Source organism: Balaenoptera musculus, chromosome 1, assembly GCF_009873245.2.
Source record: "Balaenoptera musculus isolate JJ_BM4_2016_0621 chromosome 1, mBalMus1.pri.v3, whole genome shotgun sequence".
NCBI lineage: Eukaryota > Metazoa > Chordata > Mammalia > Artiodactyla > Balaenopteridae > Balaenoptera > Balaenoptera musculus.
This window is the reverse complement of record NC_045785.1, coordinates 122,980,663-123,008,325: the sequence shown is the minus strand read 5'-3', so window position 1 is coordinate 123,008,325 and position 27,663 is coordinate 122,980,663. Positions and strand designations below refer to the sequence as shown.

The following is a 27,663-nucleotide window of genomic DNA, read 5'->3' as shown; positions in this document are numbered from 1 at the left end:
TCCTGAGCCCAGAGCTGCCTCTAAACACACCCCTTGACACAGCCCTGCCCACCAGAGGGACAAGACCCAGCTCCACACACCAGTGGGCAGGCACCAATCCCTCCCACCAGGAAGCCTGCACAAGACTCTTAGACTAGCCTCACTACCACGGGGAAGACACCAGAAGAGGAACCACAAACCTGAAGCCTATGGGGCCGTAAACACAGAAAGTTAGACAAAATGAGATGGTAGAAGAATATGTTCTAGATGAAGGAACAAGATAAAAACTCCAGAAGAACAACTAAGTGAAGTGGAGATAGGCAATCTACCTGAAAAAGAATTGAGTGTAATGATAGTAAAAATGATCCAAGATCTCAGAAAAAGAATGGAGACACAGACCAAGAAGATAGAAGAAATGTTCAACAAAGAGCTAGAAAATATAAAGAACAAACAGAGTGGAACAATACAATAACTGAAATGAAAAATACACTGGGAAGAATCAACAGCAGAATAAATGAGGCAGAATAATAGATAAGTGAGCTGGAAGACAGAATGGTAGAAATCAATGCCACGGAACAGAATAAAGAAAAAAAGAATGAAAAGAAATGAAAACAGTTTAAGAGACCTCTGGGACAACATTAAATGCACAAACATTCGCGTGATTGGGGTCCCAGAAGGAGAAGAGAGAGAAAGGACCTGAGAAAACATTTGAAGAGACAGTAGCTGAAGAATTCCCTAACATGGGAAAGGGAACAGTCACCCTAGTCCAGGAAGTGCAGAGAGTACCATATAGCATAAATCCAAGGAGGAATGTGCCGAGACATATTAACCAATTTGACAAAAATTAAAGACAAAAAGAAAATATTAAAAGCAACAAGGGAAAAGCAACAAATTACATACAAGAAAATCCCCATAAGGTTATCATCTGATTGTTCAGCTGAAACTCTGCAAGCCAGAAGGGAGTGACATAATATACTTAAAGTGATGAAAGGGGAAAAACCTACAACCAAAAATACTCTACCCAGCAAGGTTCTCATTCAGATTTGACATACAAATCAAAAGCTTTACAGACAAGCAAAAGTTGACAGAATTCAGCACCACCAAACCTGCTGTACAACAAATGCTAAAGGAACTTCTCTAGGCAGAAAAGACCACTTCCAGAAACAAGAAAATTACAAATGGGTAATCTCACCAGTAAAGGTAAATATACAATAAAGGTAGGAAATCATCCACCTACAAATATGGTATCAAAACTAGCAATCCTGACATGAGGAGAGTACAAACACAGGACACTGGAACTGCATTTGAAACTGAGAGACCAGCAACTTAAAACAATCTTGTATGTATATAGACTGCTATATCAAAACCTCATGGTAACCTCAAACCAAAAATCTACAATAGATATTTACACAAAAAAGAAAAAATCAAACACAACACTAAAGAGTCATCAAATCACAAGAGAACAAAAGAGAAAGGTTAGAAAAAAGACCTACAGAAACAAATCCAAAACAACTAACAAAATGGCAATAAGACCATACATATGGGTAATTACCTTAAATGTAAATGGATCAAATGTTCCAACCAAAAGACACACCCTGGCTGAATGGATACAAAAACAAGACCTATATATATATTGTCTACAAGAGACCCAATTAGGATCTAGGGACACATACAGACTGAAAGTGGTGAGAGGATGGAAAAAGGTATTCCATGCAAAAGGAAATCAAAGGAAAGCTGGAGTAACAATACTCGTATCAGACAAAATAGACTTCAAAATAAAGACTGTTACAAGAGACAAAGAAGGACACTACATAATGATCAAAGGATCAATCCAAGAAGATTTAACAATTATAAATATATATGCAGCCAACACAGGAGTGCTTTGATACATAAGGCAAATGCTAACAGTCATAAAAGAAGAAGTCGACAGTAACACAATTAAGAGTGAGGAACTTTAACTCCCCACTTAAATCCATGAATAGATTATCCAGACTGAAAATCAGTAAGGAAACACAGGTCTTAAATGACACATTAGACCAGATAGACTTAATTGATGTTTGTAGAGCATTCCATCCAAAAGCAGCACAATACTCGTTCTTCTCAAGTGCACATGGAACATTCTCCAGGATAGATCACGTGCTGGGCCACAAAGCAAGCTTGGGTAAAGTTAAGAAAACTGAAATCATATCAAGCATCTTTTCCAACCATAACACTAGGATATTTAAAAAAATCAACTACAAGAAAAAAACCTGTAAAAACCAAAAACAATCAGAGGCTAAGCAATATGCTACTAAACAACCAATGGATCACTGAAGAAATCAAAGAGGAAATCAAAGTATACCTAGAGGCAAATGAAAATGAAAGCATGACTATCCAAAAAAGCAGTTCTAAGAGGTAAGTTGACAGTAATACAATCTTACATCAGGAAACAAGAAAAATCTCAAATAAACAACCCAACCTTATACCTAAAGCAACTAAAGGAAAAAGAACAAACAAAACCCAAAGTTAGCAGAAGGAAAGAAATCATAAAGATGAGAGCAGAAATAAATGAAAGAGAGACAAAGCAAACAACAGAAAAGATCAATGAAACCAAAAGCTGGTTCTTTGAAAAGGTAAACAAAATTGATAAGCCTTTAGCCAGACTCAAAAAGAAAAAAAGGGAGAGGGCTCAAATCAATAAAATTAGAAAGGAAAAAGAAGTTACAACAGACACCAAAGAAATACAAAAGATCATAAGAGACTACTACAACCAAGTGTATGCCAATAAAATGGACAACCTAGATGAAAGGGACAAATTCTTAGAAAGGTACAATCTCCCAAAACTGAACTAGGAAAAATAGAAAATATGAACAGACCAATCACAAGTATTGAAATTGAAACTGTGATTTAAAAACTCACAACAAACAAAAGTCCAGGACCTGATGGCTTCACAGGTGAATTCTATCAAACATTTAGGGAAGAGTTAACACCTATCCTTCTGAAACGCTTCCAAAAAATGGCAGGGGAAGGCATACTTCCAAACACATTCTATGAGGCCACCATCACCCTGATACCAAAACCAGACAAAGATACCACAAAAAAAGGAAATTACAGGCCAATATCACTGATGAACATAGACGCAAAAATCCTCAACAAAATACCAGCAAACCAAATCCAACAATACATTAAAAAGATAATACACCATGATCAAGTGGGATTTATCCCAGGGATGCAAGGATTTTTCAATATCCACAAATCAATCAGTGTGATACACCACATTAACAAATTGAAGAAGAAAAACCACATGATCATCTCAATAGATGCAGAAAAAACTTCTAACAAAATCCAACACCATTTATGATAAAAACTCTCCAGCAAGTGGGCATAGAGGGAACATAACAAACCCAACATCATACTCAACGGTGAAAACATGAAAGCATTTCCTCTAAGATCAGGTACAAGACAAGGAGGTCGACTCTCCCCACTTTTATTCAACATAATTTGGAAGTCCTAGTCACAGCAATCAGAGAAGAAAAAGAAAGGAATCCAAATTGGAAAAGAAGTAGTACAACTGTCACTGTTCACAGATGACATGATACTATACATAGGAAATCCTAAAGATGCTATGAGAAAACTACTAGTGCTCATCAATTCGATAAAGTTGCAGGATACAAAATTAATACACAAAATCTTTTGCATTTCTATACACTAACAACAAAAGATCAGAAAGTGAAATTAAGGAAACAACCCCATTTACCATTACATCAAAAAGAATAAAATACCTAGGAATAAATCTACCTAAGGAGGCAAAAGACCTGTACTCTGAAAACTATAAGACATTGATGAAAGAAATTGAAGATGAAAAACAAACAGATGGAAAGATATACTGTGTTCTTGGACTGGAAGAATCAATATTGTCAAAATGACTATACTACCAAAGGTAGTCTACAGATTCAGTGCAATCCCTATCAAATTACCAACAGCAGATCTAGAACAAAAGATTTAAAGTTTGTACAGAAACACAAAAGACCCTGAATAGCCAAAGCAATCTTGAGAAAGAAAAACAGCTGGAGGAATCAGGCTCCCTGACTTCAGACTATACCACAAAGCTATAGTCATCAAAACCCTATGATGCTGGCAAAAAGACAGACTTATAGATCAATGGAACAGGATAGAAAGCCCAGAAATAAACCCACGCACCTATGATCAATTAATCTACGACAAAGAAGGCAAGAATATATCATGGAGAAAAGACAGTCTCTTCAATAAGTGGTGCTGGGAAAACTGGACAGCTACATGTAAAGGAATGAAATTAGAACATTCTCTAACACCATACACAAAAATAAACTTAAAATGGATTAAAAACCTCAATGTAAGACTGGATACTATAAAAATCTTAGAGGAAAACATAGGCAGAACACTCTTTGACATAAGTTGCAGCAATATCTTTTTGGATACACCTCCTAGAGTAATGAAAATAAAAATAATAAATAAATGAGACTGAATTAAACTTAAAAGCTTTTGCACAGCAAAGGAAACCAAAAACAAAACAGAAAGACAACCCACAGAATGGGAGAAAACATTTCCAAATGAGGCGACCAACAAGGCATTAATCTCCCAAATCTACAAACTGCTCATGCAGCTCAATATCAAAAAAATAAACAACCCAATCAAAAAATGGGTAGAACCCTGAATAGCCAAAGCAATCTTGAGAACGAGAAATAGAGCTGGAGGAATCAGGCTCCCTGACTTCAGACTATACTACAAAGCTACACTAATCAAGACAGTATGGTACTGGCATAAAAACAGAAATATAGATCAATGGAACAGGATAGAAAGCCCAGAGATAAACCCACACACATATGGACAACTTATCTTTGATAAAGGAGGCAAGAATATACAGTGGAGAAAAGACAGCCTCTTCAATAAGTGGTGCTGGGAAAACTGGACAGGTATATGTAAAAGTATGAAATTAGAACACTCCCTAACACCATATACAAAAATAAACTCAAAATGGATTAAAGATCTAAATGTAAGGCCAGACACTATCAAACTCTTAGAGGAAAACATAGGCAGAACACTCTATGACATAAATCACAGCAAGATCCTTTTTGACCCACCTCCTAGAGAAATGGAAATAAAAACAAAAATAAACAAATGGGACCTAATGAAACTTAAAAGCTTTTGCACAGCAAAGGAAACCATAAACAAGACCAAAAGACAACCCTCAGAATGGAAGAAAATATTTGCAAATGAAGCAACTGACAAAGGATTAATCTCCAAAATTTACAAGCAGCTCATGCAGCTCAATAACAAAAAAACAAACAACCCAATCCAAAAATGGGCAGAAGACCTAAATAGACATTTCTCCAAAGAAGATATACAGATTGCCAACAAACACATGAAAGAATGCGCAACATCATTAATTAGAGAAATGCAAATCAAAACTACAATGAGATATCATCTCACACTGGTCAGAATGGCCATAATCAAAAAATCTAGAAACAATAAATGCTGGAGAGGGTGTGGAGAAAAGGGAACACTCTTGCACTGCTGGTGGGAATGTAAATTGATACAGCCACTATGGAGAACAGTATGGAGGTTCCTTAAAAAACTAAAAATAGAATTACCATATGACCCAGCAATCCCACTACTGGGCATATATCCTGAGAAAACCATAATTCAAAAAGAGTCATGTACCAAAATGTTCATTGCAGCTCTATTTACAATAGCCAGGACATGGAAGCAACCTAAGTGTGCATCGACAGATGAATGGATAAAGAAGATGTGGCACATATATACAATGGAATATTACTCAGCCATAAAAAGAAACGAAATTGAGTTATTTGTAGTGAGGTGGATGGACCTAGAGTCTGTCATACAGCGTGAAGTAAGTCAGAAAGAGAAAAACAAATACCATATGCTAACACATATATATCGAATCTAAGAAAAAAAAAAAAAAGGTCATGAAGAACCTAGGGGTAAGACGGGAATAAAGACACAGACCTACTAGAGAATGGACTTGAGGATATGGGGAGGGGGAAGGGTAAGCTGTGACAAAGTGAGAGAGTGGCATGGACATATATACACTACCAAACGTAAAATAGGTAGCTAGTGGGAAGCAGCCGCATAGCACAGGGAAATCAGCTCGGTGGTTTGTGACCACCTAGAGGGGTGGGATAGGGAGGGTGGGAGGGAGGGAGACACAAGAGGGAAGAGGTATGGGAACATATGTATATGTATAACTGATTCACTTTGTTATAAAGCAGAAACTAACACACCATTGTAAAGCAATTATACTCCAATAAACATGTTAAAAAAAAATGGGTAGAAGGCCTAAAGATGTATTTCTCCAAAGAAGACATACAGATGGCCAAAAAGCACGTGAAAAGATGCTCAACATCACTAATTATTAGAGAAATGTAAATCAAAACTACAGTGAGTTATCACTTCACACTGGTCAGAATGGCCATCATCAAAAAGTTTACAAACAATAAATGCTGGAGAGGGTGTGGAGAAAAGGGAACCCTCCTACACTGTTGGTGGGAATGTAAATTGGTACAACCATTATGGAGAAGAGTATGAAGGTTCCTTAAAAAACTAAAAATAGAGCTGCCATATGATCCAGCAATCGCACTCCCAGGCATATATCCAGAGAAAACCGTAATTCAAAAAGATACATGCACCCCAATATTCATTGCAGCACTATTTCGAATAGCCAAGACATGGAAGCAACCTAAATATCCATCGAAAGAGCAATGGATAAAGATGTGGTACACATATACAATGGAATATTACTCAGCCATAATAAAGAATAATATAATGCCATTTGCAGCAACATCGATGGACCTAGAGATTATTATATTTAGTGAAGTAAGCCAAAGACAAATATCATATGATATTGCTTATACGTTGAATCTAAAAAAGAAAAATGATACAAATGAACTTACTTACAAAAAGATTCATAGCCTTAGAAAACAAATTTATGGTTACCAAAGGGGAAAGGTGGGGGGAGGGATAAATTAGGAGTTTGGGATTAACATATACACGCTACTATACATAAAATTGATAATTAACAAGGACCTACTGTATAGCACAGGGAACTCTACTCAATACTCTGTAATAACCTATATGGGAAAAGAATCTGTAAAAGAATAGACATATGTATAACTAAATCAGTTTTCTGTATACCTGAAACTAACACAATGTTGTAAATCAACTATATTCCACTATAAAATAAAAATTAAAGAAGCAGCTGTGGTATATATGTATGCATAGGACTACTACTCAGCCACAGAAAAGAACACAATTCTGCCATGTGCAGCAACGTGGATGGAATTGGAGGGCACTATGCTAAGTGAAGAAGCCAGACAGAGAGAGATCAATACTGCATGACATCGCTTATATGTGGATCTAAAAAAACTAGCGAATATAGCATAAAAGAAGCAAACTCACACATATAAAGAACAAACCAGTGGCTACCAGTGGGAGAGGTGCAATATAGGGGTGGGGGAGTGGGAGGTACAAAGTATTGGGTGTAAGACAGGATCAAGAATGTATTGTACAACATGGAGAATATAGCCAATATTCTGTAGTATCTGTAAGTGGAAAGTAATCTTTAAAATTGCATAAAAACTAAAAATTTAAAAATATAAAAATATATAAACACCCCCTTAAAAAAACCCAAATCCTGAGATTAGAATCCTGTGATTCCAAATCCTGAGATTCTAAATCTCAACAAGCTTTTTGTGAAGCATGATAAACTGATTCTGAATTGTATGTGGAAAAGCAAAAAGAATAACCATAATATTCCAAAAGAACAAAGTCAAGTAAATATGATCAAAATATCGTGTTTAACATATGACATGGGCACCAAAAAACAAGCAGGTCGATAGAACAGAAGATATCAGAAAGACTCATGCATAAAATGAAACGTGATATGATACAGGTGGTACTACATATGGGGAAAAAATTGATTATTCAATAAATTATGCTGAGACAACTGATTATCCACATGTGAAAAAAACAGAACTGAATCTCTACCTCACACATCATACATAAGTCAATTCCAGGTGGAATAAGAACTTGGAACTATAGAAGAAAATAAATATATCTTCATGGCCTTCAAGTAGAAGGGAAATCTTAAATAAGACCAAAAAACCCCACAACCGTGACGGAAAAGATACATTTACTGAACTAAAAATAAAAACTTGTTCATTAAAATATACCATAAAGAGTAAAAAAATGCAAGGCACAAACTGCAAATAGGTATCTGCACACAATTAAAACAATCAATAAAAACATATATTATAAACTTCCATAAACCAATAAAGATGAAAAACAATCCAATGGAGAAATGGGGAAAAGACATTGTTGAGTTAAAAAAATAACAAGTAAAGAAATATATACAATATGTTATATAAAAGTTCAAGCAGAATTAAATACACCATTTAAATATGTATTTATCATAAAATTATTTATAAAACAAAGGGAATAACACAAAATTCAGAACAGTGGTTCTCTTAAGAGGGAGGATGAAATCAGGGAAAAATACAGGGGTCTTCAATGATAACAGCAATTTCTTCAGCTGACTGACCAGCAGGTGCACTGCTGATCATTATTCTTTCCACCTTAAGAGAATGTTATGATTTTTTTGTGTGTGTATGAAGCTTCATTTTAAAAGCTGACAGACCTTTTGTACAGGAAGCTGAAAGCAGTTTCTAAGGCTTTGCTCCTTTTAAAGCAGAGCTTCTCTCTCAAAAATCATTAATTAGTGAAATAGATAGAAGCAGAGTTCCTCTGGGGAAGTGTAGGAGCATGAGATGGGCCCAAACCTCCTACCCGCTCCCCACTCCAACACACATATACAGAACCTGCACTCCCCTTCAGAGGAACATACTGGTTGGGGGGGAAGTCTGTATCAAAATCTCTTCCAATCTTGAAATTCTGCAATATTATGTGCTAAACCATAATGCCCATGAAGCCTTCGCTTGATTTCACTTGTACATACTTCTTAAAAGGCCAGATAGCACAGGAGCATTTGAAACATCTACATGCACATTCCTTAACTTCTAATCAAATTGTAACCACATGTAAACTTGCTTCAGTGTGTTACTGTATGAAACACGGTCTTTTCCTAAATATCAGTTTGATTACACTAGCCTGGGCATTTTTAGTTATTATGTCGACATAACTGTCACTCTAATACACTCATTTGTCTTATTTAATTGGCACATTTCTCAGGGTTATCAAATTGGCAATTTAAGACACGCTTATATTGGTGAGCTCCAAGGATCTTAGGTTTCCTGAATGAAAAACATTGTGCTCAGTTTTAATTAGTCTGAAAAAAAACTCAAGAAAACATTCCTAGACTCCTTAATAGGTTTGTTTCTAAGAAGCACACTTTCTATACAAATTGTGAAATTTTTTGTTCTAGTTCTGTGAAAAATGCCATTGGTAGTTTGATAGGGATTGCACTGAATCTGTAGATTGCTTTGGGTAGTATAGTTATTTTCACAGTGTTGATTCTTCCAATCCAAGAACATGGTATGTCTCTCCATCTGTTTGTATCATCCTTAATTTCTTTCGTCAGTGTCTTATAGTTTTCTGCATACAGGTCTTTTGTCTCCTTAGGTAGGTTTATTCCTAGGCATTTTATTCTTTTTGTTCCAATGGTAAATGGGAGGATGCTCAACATCGCTAACCATTAGAGAAATGCAAATCAAAACTACAATGAGGTATCACCTCACACCGATCAGATGACCATCATCAAAAAATCTACAAACAGTAAATGCTGGAGAGGGTGTGGAGAAAAGGGAACCCTCTTGCACTGTTGGTGGGAATGTAAATTGATACAGCCACTATGGAGAACAGTATGGAGGTTCCTTATAAAACTAAAAATAGAACTACCATACGACCCAGCAATCCCACTACTGGGCATATACCCTGAGAAAACCATAATTCAAAGAGAGTCATGTACCACAATGTTCATTGCAGCTCTATTTACAATAGCCAGGACATGGAAGCAACCTAAGTATCCATCGACAGATGAATGGATAAAGAAGATGTGGCACATATATACAATGGAATATTACTCAGCCATAAAAAGAAATGAAATTATTTGTAGTGAGGTGGATGGACCTAGAGTCTGTCATACAGAGCAAAGTCAGAAAGAGAAAAACAAATACAGTATGCTAACACATATATATGGAATCTAAAAAAAAAAAAAAAAGGTCATGAAGAACCTAGCAGGACAGGAATAAAGACACAGATGTAGAGAATGGACTTGAGGACATGAGGAGGGGGAAGGGTAAGCTGGGACGAAGTGAGAGAGTGGCATGTACTTATATATGCTACCAAATGTAAAACAGATAGCTAGTGGGAAGCAGCCGCATAGCACAGGGAGATCAGCTCGGTGCTTTGTGACCACCTAGAGGGGTGGGATAGGGAGGGTGGGAGGGAGACACAAGAGGGAGGAGATATGGGGATATATGTATATGTATAGCTGATTCACTTTGCTATAAATCAGAAACTAACACACCATTGTAAAGCAATTATACTCCAATAAAGATGTTAGAAAAAAAAGAACCACACTTTCTGTTAATCAGTTAATTTGGAAAGACTGTAAAAATAAGCCTTTAAAAATGATTTTTTTAAAAATTTAATCAGAAACAAAATAAACAGTAAAGGGACATTCTCACAAATGAGTGTTCTGGTACATAGGGATTCCAATGCACTCATGAGATGAACAAACCAGAAAAAGAACTTAAGTAAAAATGTGAAATTAATTCACCAGCTAAGTTTCTATTTTTGGTTTTTACCACTACCTATTTCGTCAAATAACCTCAGACAATGTAACACTTGAGATTAGCTAGGTTCACACCTCAAAGTTACAACAGAATTTTTATTCTATAACTTTTTTCATTCAAAGCTACAAACTTACTAAAAAAAATTGCCTTAAACTCCTTGTTCCAAGGCCTACAGCCCTGATCCCAGGCAAACAAAAAAGGACTAGTACATATTTTTCACTAAGACTGGAAAAAACTCAAAGGACATAACCAAAAATGAGTCTAAAATATTCTCTTCATTTATAAAGAACAATATTATAAGTATTACAAAACAGCTGCTTGTTATGGCAGATTTGAAAAACTTATTTCTAATTTCAAACCCTTCTACCAGCTAATTGCCTACATTTTTAAGAAAAAAACCTGACATTTTGAATAAAACTTAAAAAGCAAACCTATTATCATGATTTTCATTTTAATCAAATAAGAAACTGGTTAAAATCTAGTTTCTAGAAAAGAGTACAAGAGCTTAGATATACACAGTCACATCCTTTGGTTGCAAAATACTTAAAATAGAAACCCGTTTTCCTCATCTGAAAAATTAATTCATAGCTGTTTTGCTGTTTAACATTCTGTTATGTTTTGAAGTATCAACTTTTTATCCCTTAATTTTGAATGGATATTCCTGTGAATGGCCCTAAATCTAGGTAACCTGATACCTGTTAAAAGACCTACCTATGCTCCTGGCCAGTAAAAGCCGCTGATCTTCAAGCCAAAGCATATAAGCAGAAAAAAGAAGAAAATAAAAACACAATCTCCATAAAGGGAAAAAGATATTATCCTTTCATTCTATATAATTTTAAAGTTTTTAAGGATTACATACACCATCTACCACTTCTATGAAGATTCTCCGACAATAATTTAGGTTATTCTTCTCCCCAATCAATGTTTTATGTGTCTGTTTAAAGCAACATCTTAACCAGGTACGCACGTATTCAATGCCTATATTCTACCCCATTACTTTATACTTACTTGCAGCCTGACAATGAAACCGAAATCCTCGTGGAATTTCACCTGTAATACAAAATATTTTACTGAGAGAAGCAGAAATCTGGAAACTCTCTGGTTGTGCTACAGTAATATTCCACAGGATAACCAAATCATAACATAGGTACTTGTTACTGCTATGTAAAATTACAGGAGATTAAACCCTCATAGAGGAGTTTTTTCCTAACCAAAGGTATTATGACTATCAAAGAATCTTGGTATATTGTCTAAGCTACTTTAAAAAGCAAGTTATTCCTCACAGAGAAAGAAATACTAGGTAAAGAAAACTTGTGCTAAAGGAATGTTAGCCAGGGGTCCACGAACAGGCCACAGGGATTCATGAGGCCCTTGATATAGCAAGGTATTTACGTATTTCTCGGAGGAAAAAAGTCTCCAAATTCTATTTTTTAATGTTTTACACCCGTACAGAAAAAAGTAGTTTTTTGACATGTCCTAAGCAGCAACTCTCCTAAGTGTAAGTAGGAAAATTTTTCTTGTTATCTGAAAACAAGGAAAAGTACTGGACTGTCCTAATGAATTTTAAAGCAATTGATAAAACTGAAGATGAAATTCTTCTTTTCCCAACCTCTTCTCCTTTACTCTTCTCCCCCTACACATTCCTCCCACTTACCTTTAAAGGTATAGTGCTCCCTTAACTACTATCTACCAACCTAGGAATTGAATCAAATCCTATGTCTTCATTACTAATTGCTTTTGATGGGGTGGAGTAGTAGGAAGAAAAAATAGTGAGAATACCCGAGAGCCTATTAAATACTAGGCTATTTCCATACCTTCTCATGTATTCCTTAGAACAGGCCTCCAATAGGCATTATCCCCAATTTATAGATGAGCTAATAGGTTCAGAAAGGATAAGTACTTTGCTCAAGGTTATAAGGCAATAGCAAGTTAAAAACTAGTGACTGTGGAGGTGAAGGATGGGGTAAAGAAAGAAAAGAGCAAAGGTATAAGAAGCTTTCAGAAATTTCTAAGATGTAAGACCGCAAATAAGCAAATAGCAGGCTACACATTTTTCAAGCATTCTATCCACCCAACTCTAATGCTTACTTGAGGTTAAAAGACTAAACCAAAAACTCTGTGTCAACCCTTAGTTCTTAATAGTTTTTCATCCAATTATTATGAAGTCCTGTGTTACATTTTAAGAACTTACCTACACAACAGCTTTTAATAAAAACACTATTATCAAATAAGGTCAATATAAAAAACATAACTTTTAAAGATCTAGCATCTACTCTAACTGGCCACTTACCAGGATTTATAAAGCTGTGGAAATCTGCCATAATACCTTCTTGGAGAGAATATTTAACACAGCCTATTTCACAAGGGAGGAAGCGCTGTTCACAGTGAGGAGGTAGCTCGCCATGGCTAAAAATGTTCAAAAAATAAAAAATGCCTCCAAGGAGAGCTTTAAAAAAAAATAATAAAAAGACAACACGAACAGATGAGCATTTCGCATTTACCCCTTTGACAAAACCAAAAGTTTTAGAACCTTTCTCCTTGTGTTCCTATATCCCTAAATGAGCTGGAAAAGAGAAAATAAATCAGCTATACCAGGTAAATTAATCAATTTTTATAATTACACTTATCAAGGATTAAAGTAGTAACCACTCTGTGCATGAAGGAACAAAATTATTCAAACTTGCAGCCAGCTCTACGTAATTTAGCTGTACATAAGCCCTGAATCTCAGGAATGACTTAAGAAAAGCTGTGACCCATACTCAAAAAATATAAGGGCTAAGGAAATAAAACCAAGTACAATCAGTGTAGAAAAACTCTGATATAAACTATGGACAATTTAGTTCACTCTTTACTTTTTACCAATATACACAAGACCACTTATAAATTCTCTAAAGGAAGAAAGAAATGTGAGAATGTAAGGAGGTCTTATTTACCAGGATTGGCCACACTTATGACTGCTAAAGATTAAATTTTTAACAAAGAACACATTTAATAAAAAACAGCCAGAAGGAATAGCAAGGACTCTGATTAGCTATGTTTTTATCTAGGCTAGCTCAATTTATCTTTACCTTTATAACAAGTGTATGTTAGTGTCTAGCTATAAACACTTAAATCCAAAAAGTACGTTTAATAACATATGAAGTGGTAGAAAACAAGAGACCAGATTTTTGCCAAAAAAAAAAAAAAAAAAATTCTCCAGTGTTACTTCAACGAATGCACATTACCCGATCTTTCACAACTTTAGTGCCATCATGTTCAAACACCTGTAGTCAATTACTTTGAAATGCAGAATCAAAATGAACAGAACACATGTTTACTGATCAATATATCATAGTACTTTTAAGCACCCAAATTTATCTAAGCAAACAGTTTAGGATTACTCTACCTTGATCACTTTTTAGAGACAAGCTTGACATATCCAGGGGTGAAACATTCTGCTTTGGTACAAGCATGCCTGGCCTCCTCAGTGGGGTGGAAACAGGTTTCTAAAGAAAAAGGTAATCATTGACCACATACTTGAACTCTCGCTGGGCACTTTATACCATATATTTAAATTTAGCAAAATAACTGCAAAACAACCCACAGATTACTTTGGTAACCTCTCCAGGCCAATAAACCCAATGAGTATATAAATAAATAATCGTCAATAAAACCAACACCCAAAGGCAAACAATGGCAAAAATCTATAAATATTTTGTATCAAAAGGCTGAGTGGTAAATAACCACTCCAATTACTGCTGAAAGCCATTTGCCCACTACTGATAATCTAAACTAATCCTATTGGGTCACACAATACATGCCTGTCCAGTAGCTAAAAAAATATCATTTCCCAGGACTTCCCTGGTGGCGCAGTGGTTAAGAATCCACCTGCCAATGCAGGGGACACGGGTTCAAGCCCTGGTCCGGGAAGATCCCACATGCTGCGGAGCAACTAAGCCCGTGTGCCACAACTAGAGCCTGCGCTCTAGAGCCCGCGAGCCACAACTACTGCAGCCCACGTGCCTAGAGCCTGTGCTCTGCAACAAGAGAAGCCACCGCAATGGGAAGCCCGTGCACCACAACAAAGAGTAGGTCCTGCTCACCACAACTAGAGGAAGCCCGTGCACAGCAATGAAGACCCAATGCAGCCAAAAATAAATAAATAAATAAATAAATTTATTTAAAAAAAAAATCATTTCCCAAAGTACTCTAATATTATTTGTTCTTCACTCAAAATAAAAACCAGATTGTGCTGGCTCCAAGTCTCAATGACGTATACATACAACACGGCTTTCATTTTGAGGGGAGATGTCTTAAGACACTGTAGTTAGAAGAAAAAAAAAATTATGGCTCACAAGTACAAATTCAACTGATTAGAGCTTCTACTCAAACATAAAGCCATAAAATAAAAATCTCTCAAACCTAAAACAAGCAAAACTCTCTCGAATTTCAACCCAATATTAACAGTTTATAATAAGAACAGAATTTTTGCTACGTAAGAATGGGAAGAACACAGAGGGAGGGGGGAAATTCCACAATTACCTTGCCTTTTCTTGATATGAATCAGCAACAAATTTTATTTTATTTTTTTTAAATGGAACTTGTTTGTTTGTTTTTTAATTTTTATTTATTTATTTATTTATTTATGGCTGTGTTGAGTCCTCGTTTCTGTGAGAGGGCTTTCTCTAGCTGTGGCAAGCGGGGGCCGCTCTTCATCGCGGTGCGCGGGCCTCCCACCATCGCGGCCTCTCTTGTTGCGGAGCACAGGCTCCAGACGCGCAGGCTCAGTAGTTGTGGCTCACGGGCCCAGCCGCTCCGCGGCATGTGGGATCCTCCCAGACCAGGGCTCGAACCCGTGTCCCCTGCATTGGCAGGCAGATTCTCAACCACTGCGCCACCAGGGAAGCCCACAAATTTTATTTAGTGCTTTAACATTCTGCTACACAGAACTTAACCCAAATAAACTTTATACAACTCTTACCTGTAAGACACAAACATTCACCAACATCCACAAATCTTGTTATTTCCATACTTTAAACACAGGAACTGGCCTCGTTCCAGGTGTCATTCAAAAAGAGAGAGTGGACCAAACTACTTTTAAACATTTGAAAAAGCGTTCTTAAATCATAAAGGAGTTGAAAGAGACCCTTAGAGGTCATCTAGTACAAACCCTAAATATCAACGCTCCTTTTGCTGATCACGGTCTACTGGGTGCAGGTTTCCTAATGGAATTTTCCCTGGCCTTCACCATCAAATGATACCAAGGTGTGCCCTAGTACCGGAGCCTGCTATTTTTTAGCAGGCATTCTCTGACATGAGGAAAAAAATGAAAAACTCTTCTTTGCACTCACCCAAATCACCCAGTCGTCTACCATTGACATTCACCCATTCACTCATCCAGCATTTACTGAGCATGCCTATGTGCCAGGAAGGTGACTGCTCTTCTCTGGCTAACTTTACCTGCTTCTCCGAAGGCCCAGAGTCCTTCCCCTGGGCAGCCCTCCACTCTCGAGCCATTTCTGCATATTTCTTCTTTTCCTCCTCCCTCAGGAGCTTGAGGAGATACAAGAGGGAGACAAGCCGCAGCAGTGAGGACCTACTGCCCAGGGCCCCGCCTGTAGATGCCTGCACATTACAGGGAGGCGGAAGCGGCGTCGGTTGCCCTGAGCCGCGGACGGGCGGGCGGGGGGGGGGTGTGTTCCTCCCCCTTCAGCAGGGGCCCAGGGGTCACTGGCCTCCTCGAGTCTTCTTTCCCTCCCGTTTGCGCAACTGCCCGACCCCGGGCTCACCGGCCTCCAGCCTTACCGCCCAGTCACTGGAACAGTAGGGGATGGCATCAGTGACGCGAGCCACGGGCAGGCCTCTCCGCCGAAGTTCGGGGATCTTCTCCTGCACGAAGAAATAGTAGGAATTGCGACTGGCCCTGCGGTTAGGCATGGTGAGTGCGGTACAGGCCTCCAAGCGGGCCAGAGACAGTACCACACTCAGCCGCCCTCGTCCGGCTCACGCTCTTAGTAACCGAGGTGGAGGCCTGCGCGCGCAGGTCCGTAGCTCTCAGCCAATCAGGGCATGGTGCGCAGGCGCATTGGCCTCGCCAGGAGAAAAACAGCCAGAGATGGTAAGATTCCCCCTCGTGCGGCCATGGGGGCGGGGGTGGGGGTGGGGGGGAAGAGAGGTCACAGGTGAGGAGCATTGTGATTGGCTGGGATGAGTCGTTGGCGGAGGTCTTGTCACGTGGAAGGCTTGGAGCAATTTCCGTATATTATTGCGTAACATCCATCAAAATAGGTAGAGAGGAAGAGGACCAACAAGTGCTTCAGGTTCTTCGGTGTTTTACAACTGTAAGGGGCCAAATCCGTGCTGAGAATTGTGAAAGGTATTGGATGGGGGGACAGAGTGAGGAACGCGACAAACAAGATCTTTTCCCTCAAGAAGTTTACAATCTAAAGGTAAGGGAGGCGGGTAAGATGAGGAAAACCACCAGTATGATTTGATTTGGGTTTTCCCCCTTCTTAAATGACATTATTGTTTCAAAGAACATGGTTTTTAAAAACGCAGTTTTTCTTAAGTGTTTGTAAGGAGACATACAGTAAGAGTCTGAGATTTTAAATAATGTCTTTGAATAAAGTTTTATAGATTTCCTCATAAAGGTCTGGTTTATTTATTTATTTTTTTTGGTTGTTTTATTCCTAGAATATATTTGGAACTATTATATGTATTTCTTTTTTCCATTATATTTTCTAATTAGTTACTGCTGATGTGTAGAGAAGGTATTGATTTTACTGTTAATCTTGTGTATTTAGTCACCCTGCTGAACTCTCAGATTGGTTCAAATAGTGCCAATCGATTTTATTGGATTTTCTAGTAATATGTGCTTCCAGCAGAAATTCCTATCTGTGTTCAGTTTATTGAGTATGTGTATATGTGTTGTATGTATATGTTTTAAAATCAAGAACAGGAGTTGAAATTTTATTAAATGCTTTTTGTGCATCTTTTCAGATGACCGTATGGTTTTATTCTTTAATTGGTTAGCTCAATAAATGATATTGCTAGGTTTTTCTAATGTTAAAGCATCCTACCATTCCTACTACTATAACCTCTTCTTGATCATGCTTGGCATTGCTTATTTTTTAAAGCATACTTAATGTGGGATTTTTGCTTCCTTGATTGAAGTGATATTAAGTTACAGATTTTTTTCGTGATATCCTTACAAAATGTTGGTATCAGCGTTGTAATAGCCTCATAAAATGAACTGCTATCTTTTTTCTCTGTTCACTTTGAACAACAGATGGAATTATCTATTCCTGGACAGTTTGGTAGAACTTCACTAGTAAAACTCTTTGATCATAGTATATCTTTGGAGGGTGGGGTTGACCTTTGATTACCATTTCAATACTTTGTATGGTTATTAGTCTTTTCAGGTTTCCTACCTTTCCTTCAACCAATTTTGGTAATTCATTACTTTTTATAGAATTGTTTATTTCATTTAGGTTTTCATTTATATTGCTGTAAAATGTTGGCAAGAATGTGACATAACTAGAATTTTCATACAGTGGCAGTTTCTTACAAAGTTACACATACATTTAACATAGGACCAAGAACTTCCACTCATTTAGGAGAAATGAAAAAATATATCCCCTTGGAAATGAATTTCATAGCAGCTCTATTTATAAGAGCCCCAAACTGGACAACCCAAGTGTTCACTAAGAGATGAACTGATTTAAAAATTGTGGTATAGCCATAGTAGACTGCTATTCAGGAATGAAACACAATGAACTATTGATATTCAACATGGATGAATTTCAAGATAATTTTGTTGAATGAAAAAAGGCATACATAAAAGGATAGATACTGTATGATTCCACTTATACAAAACTCAACAAAAGGCAAAACTATCATTTAGAAATCAGATCAGCAGTTACCTAGGGCCAAGAGGTAGACAAAGGGGATTGACTGAGAACTGACAAGAGAACTCCTGGGTTGTCAGAAATATTCTATACCTTGATTGTAGTGGTAGTAGTTACAGGTGGCATATAGTTGTCAAAACTCCTCAAATAATACATTTAAAAGGTGTGCATTTTATTGTGTGTAAATTATACTTCAATAAAGTTGATTTAAAAAACAAAATTGATTGGCATAAAATATTTGCTTGTAATTTAAAATATACATAATTCCTAATGTTATTTATACCTTGTCTTTTTTCCTCTTGTTACTTGCCAAAGTTTATTTTATTGATCTTTAAAAAAAACAACTTTGGGTTTTATTGATGAACTTTACAGTTTTCCTATTCCTTTTTATATCTGCTTTAAGTTTACAGAGTCCCTCTTTCTATTACTTCAGGCTAGTTTGTGGTTCTTTTTCTAGTTTCTTGAATAAAAAGCTTCATTCAAGTATTTTCAATTTCTATTTACTATCTTTCTAGTTTTCTTATTTTTCCTTTTTCTGCTTTAGTTGGATTGATCAGTTATTTTTTTCTCTACTTTCTCTTACCTTGGTTTCAAGTTATGCATTCTATTTTGCTTCATTCAGTAGCTACCCATATTTTTAAGACACCTGTTTTAAAACATATTTTTATAACAACTTATACAGTTAATAGGGACCCATTACCTATTAGACAAATAGACCCATTCTTCCCAAATAGACAAGAAGCTTAGAAAGCTATTGCTTCCCCTCACTTAGTATCCCAGCCCACTGCTCCACCACCCCATTGCCATCTCCCATGTTATTATCTGGGATTTTAGTTCCAGACTGCTTTTTTATACCAATGTTGAGACATGATGGAAGTACAGTAAGTTAAATACATATATCTAAAGCATACGACTTGATGAGCTTTAACATATGTGTACAGCTGTGAAACCATCACCACCATCAAGATAATGAACATATCCACCCCCAAAAGTTTCCTCACTACCCCCTTAGGCTGCTTGAAGTTGCCCCATAGTTCACTAATATTCTATTCATTTTTTTCCCTTCAGTCTTTGTTCTTTGCATTTCATTTTGCATTTTCTACTGCTCTTTCTTCAGGTTTACTAATCTTTTCGTCTGCAGTGTCTAATTCGTTACTAATCCCATCCAGTGTATTTTTTGTATCAAATCATTTAGTTTTCATCTCCAGAATTTGATTTAAATCTTCTTTATATCTTCTGTATTTCTACTTAACATGGTCTATCTGCCCTCTACCTTTAACATGGAATGTAGTTATAATAAGGAATATAGTTATAATAACTACTAAATGTCTTTGCCTACTCATTTCATTATCTGTGTCATTTCTGGGTCTGTTTCTACTGTTTGATTTTTCTCCTTATTATGGGTTGTATTTTGTCCTGCTTCTCTGTAAGCTTGGCAATATTTGGTTGGATGACGCTTGTAAATTTTACCCTGTTGAATGCTGCATATTTTTGTATTCTTATAAATATTCTTGTGCTTTGTGTTATGTTATTTGGAAACAATTTTAGTCTAGTTTTTCCTCCTTTTGAGGTTTGCTTTTATGCCTTGTTATTCGGAATCAGAGCAACCTTTAGGACTAATTTTCTCCTCTGCTGATATAACACCCTTCTGAGTACTCTTCCTGACAACCCATGAATTTGGAGGTTTTTCCACTTTGGCTAATGGAAACACAGACTATTTCTAGCCCTGTGAATTTCAAGGATTGTTCCTTCTAATCCTTTCACGTTGTTCTTTCCCTGGCACTGTATAGTTTCCTCCCACACATGCACTGATCAGCATTCAGCTGGAGCTCCAAGGGAGATCCTCAGCAGATTTCCAGAGCTTTTTCTTCGTGCTGCTCTCTCTGTCTGGTACTCTGCCCTGTGAACTCTAGCCACCCTGGCCTACCAGACACCCAACACCATCTCCTTAATCCAGGGAGACCACAGGACTCTGCCTAGGTTACCCCTCTTAATGCTGCATTCTGGATCCTCTCTCTGGGCAGCAACCTGGGGCAATCACAGGGCTCACCCTGTTTCTGTTCTTTCAAGGATGACTCATCTCTGCTTCCTGATGTCCAGTATCTGAAAACATTGTTTCATATATTTTAACCAGTTTTTTAGTTGTTTCAGGCTGCTGGATAAATTCATGTCCTGTTACTCCATCTTGGCCAAGATCGCTTTATCTTACTTTAAAAATTCAAAATAATATTTTGATTTAACTGTTAAATGTTTAAATAGGTGATCGGAGGCAAACCTCTCTGAGGAGGTGCCATTTAAAATGAGAAAGGATGCAAAGGTACGGAGCTAGTCATGCGAAGAGCTGAAAGAAGAGCATTCCAGACAGAGGGAACAGCACATGAAAAGGCCTCACGCAATAAAGAATTTTTTGAATCCTCAGAACAGATGGAAGACCGGTTGGTGTTGCTGAAGTGTATCCAGTCAGGTGGAGAGGGGTGCATGCTGAGGATAGAGTGACCAGCAGAGATTTGGGCATGGCCAGTGTCAGGGGTTCAAGTATTACTCTAAGGACATGGGTGGTCATTTAAGGGATTTTTTTAAAGTGTCATTATATAGTTTACAGTTTAAGAAGGTCACTCTTGATGCTAGTCAGAGAACAGGTTCAAATCAGCAAGAATGGGCACGAGGAGATGAGTTAGGAGGCTTCCTCAGGAGTCCACGTGAGATGATGATGACCTAGAACAGAGACGTGGAGCAGACGTGGAGACGTGAGGACGGTTTCACTTGTACTTTGTGGAAAAACAGAACTAGCTGATGGATTGGCTGCAGGAGTAAGAGAAAGGGAGGAATCCTAGGGTTTCGACTCGGGTAACCCCGTGGCAAGTGGTGTCTTTTTGTAAAATAGCGAGGACTGTGCTAGTGCCAAAGAGGGTCCAACGCTCCTCATAATTCTATTACCTGCTCCTCTCCTTCTTTGATACAATTGATTTTTTTTCCAGTTTTACTTAAGTAAAGTCCTATGTAAACAGAACAGTTTTTCCCTTTTTCCAACCACATTGATCTTCCTATTCAGAAATTCTAGAGGGGGGCAGGTTTTTGTTGGGGGTATGCATGGCAGGGGCCGGGGGGGGTGTGGATCAAGAATCCAGTTATGGACATGTTAATTTTGAAATGCCTATTATACAGTCAAGTGGAGATGTCAAGCAGGCAATCGGCTAAGTCTGGAGTTCTGGGCTAGAGATAGAATTTGGAAGTAAGCCACATAAAGCTGGTACTTAAATTCATGGAAATAGATGCGATTGCTTAGGCTGAGAGTGAAGAGAGAAAACAAGGATCCAGGATGGAGTCCTGAGGAACACCAGCATTTAGAAGTCAGTTAGAAAAAGAAAACCCAGTAAAGGTAAGGGAGAAGGAATGTCTGAGGAAGCAGGGAGAAAACCACGGAAACTAAGAGAAGAGTTTCTAAGAGGAAGTGCTTCATTCATTTAATATTAAGAGTCTGCTGAGTGCTAGGCTCTATTTCAGGCACAATAAGTTGAACAGAACAAACCTAATAATGAGGAAGGCAGACAATAAAGAAATAAACAACTATGTGTATAATAAGATGTCCGAACATCTTATTGGACAGTAAGTCCAATGAAGAAAGATAATACATGATAAGGGAATAGGGACTGATGGAGGGGACAATTTTAGGGTGGTCAGAAGAGCCTCTATTTGAAGAAATGAAATTTAAGCAAACACTGGAAGTGAGGAAACAAACCATGAAGATGTCAGGCAAAGAGCGTTCCAGACCAAGGGAGTAGCAAGTGCAAAAACTCCAAGGTGGGCACACGTCAGGGGTGTTTAAGGAATAGCAAAGTAAGTCTGTGGCTGGAGTGAAGTGAGCAAGGGGGAGAGCAGAGAGGATATTGCAGAGGGAGCTTGGGCCAAATCATACAGGGCTTATAAGGTCACTGTGAGGATTTTCGATTTCAATCTAAAGGGGTGAGAAGCCATTGGAAATTTGGATGGCTTCTACTTTTTTTCTTAAAATATTAAGTATGAGGTGTGATTTTCAGCTGAGTGAGTGTTATGAAACCACCCCAAAAGAAACAGCATTTTAGGAAAATGTTTTTCCTCATGCTATTTTTGTCCTGATGCTAGTTTAAATTAAGGCCCTGACAGTACAGTTAAAGTGCATCCTCCAACCCGTGCTAATAATAATAGTAATAATAGCTAACATTCATTGAAAGCTACCGTGTCAGACTCCCTGCTAAACACTGCACAGCATAATCTCATCTCTCCTCTTCATAACAACCCTATGAAATAGATTCAATGATCATCCCCATTTTGCAGAGTGAGAAATTGAGGCTCAGAGTGGTAAAGTGCCTCCCCCAGGCCACACAGCCCATGAGCGGCTCTGACCTCTGTGAGATCCCTGCTTCTTTAATATAAGTATTCCAAGTTGTTCATTATAGGTGCTCAAGGATGTTTATTACACGGTGCTTTGCCAAAGCAAAAAAGGGGAATTTCCAAGTTCCCCATCTTCTCTAGACATTGCCTGAATGCACACCACATTCTTGAGTAACTCACCCTGAAGTCTGGTTGATTCCTTGGCTTGCTCAGTCTGTACACACGCAACCTGTTGTCAGGTCATGTGGATTCTACTTCTTGTGTCTCCCTGTAGTGTCTCTCTTACCTACTATTTGCTTCTCATTCCTGCCATGCTATAGCTTAGTTCTGGTACTTGTTCCTTCTTGGGCTCTTGTGATGAGCTCTCCCATGGAAGAGGCCTCTGCCTGTTGTCTCTCTTTCCACCAGTACATCCTACATCCTGTGGCCACAATAACTTGGCTGAAATACAGGTCTGATCTTGTTCTTCTGCTTAGATATCCTTATGGGTGGTCCATTGCCTGCAGAGTTCAGTCCAGACCTGATAGCCTGGATCACCTTGGTCCGACCTCAGCCAACTTTTCCAGCCTCATTGCTGACTCATATTCCTGGCAGCAGGCCCCACGCTCATCTCGGCCCATTGCTTATGCATTTGCACTACCTCCTGCTCCATTTCTGCTTTTAGAAATTCTGCGCAGATCATGTTTAAGACTTAGCTCAGGGGTCACCTTTTCATGAAGACATCTCTGACCAGCACTCCAGACGGGTAACTGACCCCTCTCCCTTTGTTCCCAAACCATACCTAGAACATGTCCTAATATGGGCCCTGTCACACTATCACATTTAAAGGCCATGTGTCTCTCTCTCCCCCACCCCAACACACACACACACACACACACACACACATGGCTACAACCCAACTGTAAGCTCTTTGACAGAAGAGGCTGTGACTCATCCATCTTTGAATTCCTACTCATCTTGAATTTCTAGACAGCATAGTATCTAAAATACAGTAGGTGCTCAGTGAATGTATATGGAATAAATAAATGAATGAATTCAAGAGAGAAGAGAAGATGAGGAAAAGGGAAGAAGGCCCTGGAACAGGTTGTAATTAATTAGACAGAAATTCATATTGATCATCTCTGTGTATAGGGCACCCACTCAGAATCGGGTAGGAGTACAGAATTAACGATTCGAGAGAGAGCCTCACCCCACGACTCCAACACAAAGGTCAAGGCTGCCGTTCTTTAACACTAGCTTTTCGAGAGCCCGCAAATGACCCTTCCATTGCTAGAGCTGCTTCCCTTCGTGCTGCTGAGTGTTCTGACTCTATTGTTCCAGCTGCCTTACCTGCCTGTTTTCTGGGGGTGAGGTCATTGGATGACATACTTATTCTGGCTCACTTCCCTCTCTTGGGCTCTGTCTTTGACCCGTGCCAGGGGAGAAGGCCTCTAGGAGAATGCTTAGGGCTGAGAAGCAATCTTCTGGCTTAATCGTCAAGACCTAGAACCCAAAGCCTGGATAAAATACAGAAAGACAGGCCCCCTTCATCATTCCCCCTTTGGGCTAAAAGGTGCTGCTTGATCACTGGAATCTGCTCTGCTGCTAATCTGGGGGGCTGTTGATGCTGTGCTGGCTTCCAAAGGAGGCTAACACTGAAACAAAAACAAAAGCAGACACTGGAGATAGGGCTCCTAAAAGAGAAGCAGCCTTACTTCATCTTCGGCTCTGTAACTCACAGAGAAATTATAGGTTGAACTGTCAGTCACTAAGGGCTCCCAGGGCTTCAACTGCTCATAATTAACTTGATTAACAGCTCATGATTGAGACAGAATGAGTGCAGGTGTACATTTGGGGGCTTTGTATCTGGCTAAAGATACAGGCCTGACAAGACACCTGTCACCCCTTCTTGGTGACTCTCTCCTTCCTCCAGGGATGTCGCAGAGACTGAGTAAATTGTGGCACAGCTGTATCTTTTGTCCAAGCAACTCTTTCTACATTGTAGAACTATTAGAGCATGTAGAAAATCTAAAGAAGAAAATATAAATGAATGACTATCCTACCTGAGATAACCATTATTCCTCTTTTGTTGTTTCCATTATCTCTTTTAAATACATTTTCCATATTTGAGACCATGCCCTAAATATAGTTTGATGTTCTACTCTTTTTGTCTGCACGTTATCCTTGGAGAGACCTCTGTGTGGAAAGCATAGCGAGCTAACTCAGGTGGGGGCCGCCCACCGTTGGTGGGGTCTGGCCTCAGGATGGGGCAAGCAGACATCATCGAATTCTGCCCCCCCTGCACCCCCGCAGTTTGATTTGAAGCCTGAGACAGCAGGCTCTTGGGTTAAATCTGCTTCAAGTATGTGAAATTTTCAGTACATTCTCCCAATCTTTTACTTATTATATACTTACCACTGTTCTTGGCAGTACAGCTTTTTAAAATTCTTTGGCATCATGTGCTTTATATTTGCATTTCCTTTCTTTAAAGCATTTTCTTAATGAAACAATTTATTCTGCAATATGAAAGGGCTTCCAGATTGAAAATGTTTCCAGTTTCCAGTACAGGGTGCCTAGAGTCTCCAGTATTTGTTTGTTTATTTATTTTAGTTTATCACTTTAATTTAGATTTTTTAAAAAAAATTATAATTCATTGAAGGTGGTTTTGACGATATGGGGGATGGGGAACATTAACAAACTGAAAAGGTAGCACAAGAGAAGGAAAGAGGAACAAAACTTAGGTGAGAAACGTGGTATCTGTTTGAAAGTCACACCTCATAGATTCCTCCTGGAAGAACAGATCAGAGAGAAGTAGAAATGTGATATTATCTGTGTGCTTTAAAAAGATCTACATTCAGCAGAATTCATGTGCATGCATGCCTATGTGCCTGCAATGAAATCATGTTTTAAAGAGGATTCAGCTGCATTATATTTATAACTATGTGGTTGCTACCAGCTACCAGCCTGTCTCCTTGCGGTGGTTCACTTCTCTTTTCTCCATGTCCTAATTCTGTTCTAAAGGGTGCAACTTTGGCAAAGCCGCCTGTCAGTCCACACCCACTCCCCATCATATACAATTCCAGCTGTGGCTTCCTGGGAATCCTGATCTGGTCCCACATAGGCCTATATTCTGACATTTTGTCTCTGGTTGCAGCAGAAAGTTTGAAGTGTTGGGGATCCGGACCCTTCCCTTGGCGGTGAAAAATTCATCTCTATGGGGGTCCTGTCCTATTTGGCCAGGATAAACGGACAACTGGAGCTTAACCAGATCTGAATCTGAGGCTCATTTGCAAACATCAACTCAACAGCCTCCCAGAAGAACAAAAAAGTGATTAAGTAATGCTTCTTAAACATTAGTGAGCTTCAGAAGAATGTGAGGAAGGCAGTTAAAATGCAGATTTCCAGGTCCCACCCAGAATTTCTGATATCATAGTTTTTAGTAGAGACTGGTAATCTGCATTTAAGCAAACACTTTTATGTGATTCTGATGCCAAAGTTCAAAAACCACACTTGGAAGAGCACCAGGGTTCTGGTGTCATATCCTGCTACCTCCACCAATACAGCAAAATAATACCATTGTCCCACCCTCCTCCTACCTCCATCCTTTAGGCTGCATGTTTTGAATCATCAGGTGTACCCTTAAAGTTCCTCTTAACCCGCCATCACCTTGGTAATAACGTGCATTAGGGAGGGGTACACACCATGATTTAGTCCAGTTTAGCACCTCCTTAGGGATGGCCCAGGCTCCACCCACTCAGGAAGATGCTGATCAACTGTATCTCTCTAGCTAGAAGATAGACATGCAGGGTGCTACACAGAAAATAAATTCCCTGGTTGGTGGACAAGGCCCCTGCATTCTATGATTCACTCTGGCACAAGCTTTTCCCCAAGTGCCCTGACTCCCTGCTGACATACAAACTCCAAGCACACATTCAAAGCTCACTTCTGTGGGCTTTCAATTTCCACTTTCCATGCACATCCAGGTTCCCTTAGCTCAGTCCATCCCCCATGTCCAATTTCTCAACTCTAATGTCCAAGTTTTGCATAAAATACCATCGTTATGTATGCTTAAATACTAAACACTATTCAAACTCTTTTATGCTCTGTGTGCATGGGCACATGTGCATACACACACACACAGTAAATGTGTGTAAATAATTTGTAGATGATACAAATACATCATCATATCAACCCTCTGGTCTAGATGTCAGTTTTATAGTGCAAAGGGAATATGCTTTGAGCCAAAAGATCTCCGTTCAAATCCTACCTTTGCCACTTGCTAGCTACCTGATCTTTAGAAGATAATTAAATTCTCTGGGCCTGAGTTTCCTCATTAGGATTAACCGAGAAAGCTTGTGAAACATCTAGGACTGTGTCTAGAACCTAATAGGAAACCCACAAATGTTAGGTATCTCCTTTATTTCAATTTTCCCCTTCCTTCCTTCCTTCCTTTCTTCTTTCCTCCCTCCCTTCCTTCCTTCCCTCCCTCCTTCCTTCTTTTGTATATGAAAGAAAATAGTCCTCCAAATTTCTCTCACACAGCATATTAGTCAGGGTTCTTAATTGCAAGCTTCAGAAATCATCTCTCGCCAAAATAAGCAGAGAGAATTTACAAGAGGATATGGGGTGGCTCACAGAATTGCCAGGAAGGCTGACGAGCC

The 27,663-nt window shown here is 38.6% G+C and overlaps 1 protein-coding gene across 2 annotated transcripts in view; it reads right to left on the bottom strand.

Moving 5' to 3' along the window:
- The window catches only part of MAEL (maelstrom spermatogenic transposon silencer), a 40,806-nt gene extending 24,124 nt beyond the window's left edge, over positions 1-16,682 (bottom strand). Inside the window, exons 1-5 of one of the 2 annotated variants that reach the window (XM_036871681.1) lie at positions 16,551-16,682; positions 16,206-16,298; positions 14,152-14,251; positions 13,057-13,212; positions 11,775-11,816 (exon numbers count right to left, since the gene is read on the bottom strand). In XM_036871681.1, coding sequence (XP_036727576.1) covers positions 11,775-11,816; positions 13,057-13,212; positions 14,152-14,251; positions 16,206-16,298; positions 16,551-16,682 — 523 coding nt within the window. The remainder of the gene's footprint in view (positions 1-11,774; positions 11,817-13,056; positions 13,213-14,151; positions 14,252-16,205; positions 16,299-16,550) is intronic. The other variant, XM_036871688.1, reaches the window with a different exon arrangement.
- Between the last annotated feature and the right edge of the window lie 10,981 nt (positions 16,683-27,663).